This window comes from Nicotiana tabacum, chromosome 19 (genome assembly GCF_000715075.1).
Source record: "Nicotiana tabacum cultivar K326 chromosome 19, ASM71507v2, whole genome shotgun sequence".
NCBI classification, from domain to species: domain Eukaryota; kingdom Viridiplantae; phylum Streptophyta; class Magnoliopsida; order Solanales; family Solanaceae; genus Nicotiana; species Nicotiana tabacum.
The window spans coordinates 60611810-60618272 of NC_134098.1; the positions used below are offsets into that span (position 1 = coordinate 60611810).

The window sequence follows — 6463 nt, forward strand, 5'->3', positions numbered from 1 at the left end:
ACAACCCAAAATTATATTTATTTTCAAACACAACTTTAATTTTTAAATACTATTTTTACTTTTAACTTTCGGAATTTTGCAATTCTTATGTCCAAACGCCCACTTCATAAACATCATAACTAGCAAGTTAACCAAAGGACAGCTTGAGGTTTTGTCCTTGGGGCCACCCGATAAAATTTAAAAAGGTTTATTAGGGTTTTAGCATTTGGTTTCAGCCTCCCCCTCCCAATTTCCCGGTTCCTCCTATTCAGTCTCAGGTTCTCCGACGACGACGACGACGAGCACCATTTGATGACCGACTACGAGTTGAAGTGGTTCAATCTCCGATAGTCGTCTGTGAGAAAATCACCGGCAGGTCCAAAGGTTCTTCTTCTTCAATAAGTCAAATGTGCAATTGATATAAATTTATTGTTTGTTTTCATAGATGTCAGAGATTGCAAGTAGGTGACATTGAGGTTTCAATTGAAACCACAGGTAACACATCCACAAATGGAACTGATTCAAAGAAATGGAAACCCACGAATATTAGATCTGTTGAGTGGGTAAATTTTTAAAAGCTTACTGATTCTAAAGGGACAGTAAATTCAAAATGTAAGTATTATGATAAGCTGTAACTTCTCACTCAAGAGATAATGGTACATCAAATTGTGTGAACTTTCCCCATAAGTTGAAACTAGTTAAAACAAATATAGGCTTTCAACCAATTCCAGGAGGTCAATAGGATGAGGGAACATTTATCTCTTGGAAATTTGATCAACAACTATGTAGGAGGGCTTTAGATTTAGGATGATTATTGTTGACGAACAACCTTTTAGTTTTGTCGAAAAGGAAAATTTTAGAAACTTTGTGAAAGTCGTACAACCTATATTTCTTTACTGTAAATATGAGATTTTCCATCATTAGTAAACTTATGTACCTCACTTAGAAAAAAAAAAACTTGGCGCTCAATATTATTTGATTGAATAGTTGACCGAGCTCCTTGTTGTTTGAAGAAACCCTCCATTTCAATTGATATTTTTTCATGAAAAGCTGAAATCCAGTATTGCCCTAAAATTTCGAATAACGGTCCCGAACTCAAGTTGATTCTATTTGACCTTTTCTCATAGAAAGTCGATCAAACAATTCCCAATCATGATCCTTGAGGATCGGATCATCCATATAACAAAAAGAAACTTCAGATATTTGAAATCATTCTCTTTGAATAAGTTCTCAATTCCATGCTTGCTTCAAATAGTGTAAAAATTGTCTTGACGTATTATTGTCTAGGTCCTTTCTTGTTTGGCCTTCAATATTTTTCTACTATACTGATGTAGATTTCGTTATATCATCTCATGTTTCAGGTTGATTAGTAAAATTCATCCAATGGAAGCTAAATTCTTTCGCTTTCTCAAGATTGTTGGAGTCGGTTTCAAGGCTAGAGCAGAATCCGAGGGTCGTCTCTTGTACCTCAAGCTCGGCTACAGTCATGAGGTTGAACTGAGTGTGCCCCCTGCAGTTCGCGTGTTCTGTTTCAAACCCAATGTGATTTGCTGCACTGGGATTGACAAGTATAGGGTACATCAGTTTGCTGCTTCTGTAAGGAGCTGTAAGCCTCCTGAAGTTTACAAAGGCAAAGGTATAATGTACATTGATGAAGTGATAAAAAAGAAGCAGGGAAAGAAATCCAAGTGAGAAACCTTGGTTCCTTGTCTGTTTCTTGGGTTTTCTTCTTTTTTCTAATGCTAGAAAATGTCGGTTGGAGACCATCCTTGTTGTAATTTTCTCTGACTGCAATAATCCTTTAAAAAGATATAGTTGAAGATCTTCTACCATAGTTGCAGAATTTGCTAAATAGTAGTAATGAAAAAAGAGCAAATCGTTCAACCGATGAGCATCATTAACAGGTCTAGGGATATGACGATAATAACAATAAACCCAGTGCAATCCCATAAATGGGGAAGGAGGTCCAGGGATATGAAATTTTCACAATTGCTAGAGCCTAGAAGTAGGAAGTTTTGCTCATAATAGCGCAAAATGAGAGACCTATCCAACTCTACTTCAGTGTCTTCATACTTAAAACCAATGGTGGACGCGAAGTACTGGTATTGTTCACTCGCTGTGAATCGAGTTAATTAAGTAAAAATAAATATAAATTAACGCTAAATTCCAACCCCCTTCGGAAATAGTTGGTGCAGTGGCTTTGGAATTGCGACTTGTTACATTCAGAGTTAAATAAACCACCAACTTAAACGAGAATAGCTTTCAATTTCTCAAGTCCCCTCCCTCTTGATTTCTCTAGAACAGTTATTCCCACAGGTTTGTACAAGTTCCCATTAGATTGGTGGTAATCGAGGCTATGGTGTATGTCCTCCATGTAATCAAAGTTTTTGAAATATACAGGTTGGATTTCGGGCCTAACTTCACCATCATGATGATGGACTTTGATTTTTGTTTTTTTTTAAAAAGAAATTTTTTCTTTCCTATACACTATTTGAAACTTTATTACCAAAAATGTTCACTTTTATTTATTTATCCTACCTAAACAAGTTTTATCTACAAAATATATATATTTATTTAAAGTAGAATCCTTTTTGCAGTAGCCTTCCTTTTTTAGACGCTGGAATTTGGGACCGCATAGGATGGAATTTGGGATCGCGTAGGATTCTTCAGAGATTTTACTGACGCAATCATCACACATTAATCAAGCCAATGTATTTGTAGAATCATGCTATTACGTCGATTTTCTTTGATGATTTTCGCAGCATAATCAAGTTCTATTCTCTGGTTTTCTCTGTTTTCTCTGGTTTTCCATAAGTGAAGGTTTTGAAGAAAAAAAAATTGCAAACAATTATCTACAATTGTATTGAATTTCGCGACATAATGTCAAAATTAGTGATTATGCTTTAGCTAAATGGTTACTGGGATAGCATTGGGAGATACAAAGATTTTAATGTTGATGGAATTGTAGTCAACGAGGATTCAAATTATAGTGAATTGAATTCTGCAATTGCAGAGCATCTAATGATCGATACCTCCACAAAAATCATTAAAATCAAATACACTGTCAACGAACGTTGTCCTCCACTGGAAATTCGAAACGATATGGGAGTTCGAGTATACATGGAGACGAAAAAGGAAAACAAAAGCTTAGGAATGTATCTGATGTGTATAACAGTGCGTGATTTCGATTTGGAATGCAATATCTCTAATTCGAGCACAATTACAGGTTTGCTCTGTTTTTCAGTGGTGATGTTTTGTCAGTTTCATGTGTTCTACAATATTTCTACAACATATCTACAATGATACTACATGACAAATATAGTTCAATTGTTATGTCTATTGAAGTATTCAATTTCACGTGTTCTACGATTTTACTACAACCTATCGACAATATAGGTCTGAGTTGTAGATACTTTTAATTGAGTGCAGGTTCATCCGATTATCGTATGTCTAAAGTGGTTCAATTATCAAGCAATTGTAACAAAATTGGAGAAGTATGAGAAACAGTGAAGTTGATTGATAGGCCAACATCTCCGGCGATTGTGGAATATGAAAGTATCATCATAACATACGCCAAATATTATTGAAGTAGGCCAAGTCTACCAAGACAAGCAAACAATCGTCAGTGCAATGAAGCACTATTTTGTCATGAATAAGTTTCAATTTAGGGTGAAAATGTCTAACGCAAGAAGGTAGGAACAATTTAATTGTCGAATTCATATTTTTGTTTAATTTGTAGTGTTTTTGGAATTTTTTTGTACAATTTGTAGTTTCTTTGTATATAAATTTTGTATAATTTGTAGTTTGTTTGTATATAAATTGTATATAAATGGTTTAATATAAGATTTTTGTGCTTAAGCAGCCTCTTATTTTGTAGCTATATTTTTCATCACATTTTTTAAATTGTTTTTATTCTGTAGCTACTGCCTTGTATGTATTGGGGATAATTGTACATGGCACATCAAGTCCACCAGCATAAAAGAATCAGCATTGTTCAAGGTTCGAAAATTCAACAGCTTGCACACATGCTCTTTGATGGACAATACATACAACGCAAACCTACTGCCATGGTAGTTGGTAGCATGCTTATACCAAAATATGCAGATCCTGAGACAATATACACACCAAAAGATATACGAGCTGATATGTTATCGGAATATGGTGTGAACTTAACATACATGCAAGCTTGGAGAGCAAAGGAAAAGGCTTTAAAATTTTTGAGAGGTCATTCTGTTGATTCCTACAGTCGCTTGCCAAGTTATTTGTATATTCTAGAGAAGACTTATCTGGGGTCATTAGTTAAATTGCAGAAAACTGAAGATGACTGTTTCTTGTACGCATTTGTTGCACTTAGTACGTCCATCAAGGGTTTGGAGTATTGTAGACTAGTTGTAGTAGTTGATGGTACTTTCTTGAAGTCAGCATATAGGGGAATAATGTTAACAGATAGCACAATGGATGCAGCATGTATTGTAGATTAATTGTAAATTAATTGTAGAAATATTATTATAAAGTTATTTTTTAGTATGTATTTTTTATACTCTCAAGTTTTATTAAAGAAATTGAATTTTTTTTTTTGCCACATGTGTGATAGGTAGCATATTACCACTGGCATACACTGTTGTTGATTCAGAAAATGACGCATCATGGACGTGGTTTTTTGAGCAATTCAAACATGCGTATGGTGAAAAACCAAATATGTGTGTTGTTTCGGACCAGAATAAGAGTATCTTGAAGGCAGCATCTACTGTTTATACCGGCATGCCATATTATGCTTGTATGTGGCATATTTGGACAAATGTAAGGTCAAAGTTCAAGAAGGGTCATCTAAAGTTAAGCGAATTGTACTTTGCCACGGTACGATCATACATGCTTGATGAATTTAATGAAAGAATGTCACAGATTGAAGAGATCGACACACGTGTTAAAGTATACCTATATGATATTGGCTATCACAAATGGTCTCGGGTACATGCTACGGAGATCAGAACGTGGATGATGACATCAAATATTGCAGAGTCATTAAATGCGATAACAAAAGATACAAGAGAGCTGCCCGTAATAGAACTATTAGAGTACATGAGGATTCTTCTTGAACGTTGGACTAATGAAAAGTTATTGAAAGCAAAGGGTACGTTCACATACCTTGGAAAAAATACAACAAAGAGTTGGACGACAACAGGACATTATCGCAGAAGATGAGAGTAAGCTATAGCCAGTAACATCAGATCATTGATTCCATCAAACTAAATATATACTGTTAATTGTAGATAAAGTGTTGTATAATTGTAGTTATTTTGCATATGTTGCTGACAACTTGTTGTGTGTTTGTAATGAAATTGTAGGTGAGGGCTTCCAGAGATCACATCCATATTGTGATAGATGGTGTGAAGCGATTCATTGTTTCCCTTCAAAACAAAAGATGTAGTTGTGGACAACTCCAGCTTGATGAACTTCCTTGTGCACATGCTTTGGCGGCTTTGAGGCACAGAAACGAGTCTTATGAAAACTATTGTTCTCCTTATTACACGAGGGAGAGACTTTTGCATACTTATAAAATACCAGTAGACCCGCTGCCTAACGAAAGCAAATGGAATGTGCCACAACATATAGCTGAAGAAGTTGTGATGTCACCTACTGGGAAAAGACAGCCAGGGAGACCTCAAAAATAAAGATACAAACCATATGACGAAGTAAATGCAAAGAAGTACAAGGTTTCATGTGGCAACTGCGGACTAGAAGGGCATAACAAAAGATCTTGTAAGAATGCTTCCAAAAGGAAATAAAAATTGATACAGTCACAAGATTTTTTTTCCTGAGTACTGTTGAAGATAATATGTAGTTTAAGATACGAAGTTGTATTTGTTTAGTTCTGGAGAATTATAGTTGAGGTGTAATTATGTTGCTACTTTAAATAAAGACTGTCTCGTATAATAAAATATTTTCAACTCTTAATACAATTGGTTTGTAGTTGTTTTGTTCAATTACTGAGTTTATTTATTTCAGCCTTTTCTAACAACACTGCTTAAAATTGAATGAATTATGTATTTTTTGTATATTAGTTGTAGACATAATTGTAGTTAAACTGTAAAGAAATTATATGCTAACAATATCGAGATCAAGTACTAACAACTTTCAACCGAAAAAAAACCCATATATTTTCTATTCTAAGTAGTAAAATTCTGGACAAAATAACAAAACAAAAGGTAAAACAATTGTAGAACAAATCTGCTACAAATAAATTGTAGCTGACTTGTTCTTAGTTAATAATTTGTCTACAACTTTATTACAAACCAGCTACAACTAAACAATTTAACTATAATTTTTCTACAGAAAAGGGCAACTAATTCTTCTTTTTCTGGACTTGTGTTTTCTCGTTCACAGCTGGTGTATCTTTTCTTCTTACTAATCTGCCAGTCACCTCACTTTTACTAATTGTACCAAGCTCTTGCTTTTCCTAGCATAATCTCAAAATAGCGCCCCA

At 34.6% G+C, this 6463-nt stretch overlaps 2 protein-coding genes across 2 annotated transcripts; both read left to right on the top strand.

The window, feature by feature from the left end:
* The first annotated feature begins 213 nt into the window (after positions 1-213).
* On the top strand, positions 214-1813 carry LOC107778400 (large ribosomal subunit protein uL6m-like). Its single transcript, XM_016598654.2, has 2 exons — positions 214-355; positions 1341-1813. The coding sequence occupies exon 2, from the start codon at positions 1363-1365 to the stop codon at positions 1669-1671; it is 309 nt and encodes a 102-aa protein (XP_016454140.1). The 5' UTR covers positions 214-355; positions 1341-1362; the 3' UTR covers positions 1672-1813.
* Positions 1814-3932: 2119 nt separating this feature from the next.
* LOC142173509 (uncharacterized) lies at positions 3933-5651 on the top strand. Its single transcript, XM_075239114.1, has 3 exons — positions 3933-4446; positions 4574-4947; positions 5325-5651. The coding sequence occupies exons 1-3, from the start codon at positions 3933-3935 to the stop codon at positions 5649-5651; spliced, it is 1215 nt and encodes a 404-aa protein (XP_075095215.1).
* The last annotated feature ends 812 nt before the right edge of the window (positions 5652-6463 follow it).

Excerpts from the sequence above, each read along its gene's own strand:
- LOC142173509 (XM_075239114.1), top strand. The coding sequence starts at position 3,933 with ATGGCACATCAAGTCCACCAGCATAAAAGAATCAGCATTGTTCAAGGT. Across the intron at positions 4,447-4,573 it reads TAGCACAATGGATGCAGCAT|GTAGCATATTACCACTGGCA; the intron begins GTATTGTAGATT and ends CATGTGTGATAG. Across the intron at positions 4,948-5,324 it reads GCTATCACAAATGGTCTCGG|GTGAGGGCTTCCAGAGATCA; the intron begins GTACATGCTACG and ends ATGAAATTGTAG.
- LOC107778400 (XM_016598654.2), top strand. The coding sequence starts at position 1,363 with ATGGAAGCTAAATTCTTTCGCTTTCTCAAGATTGTTGGAGTCGGTTTC.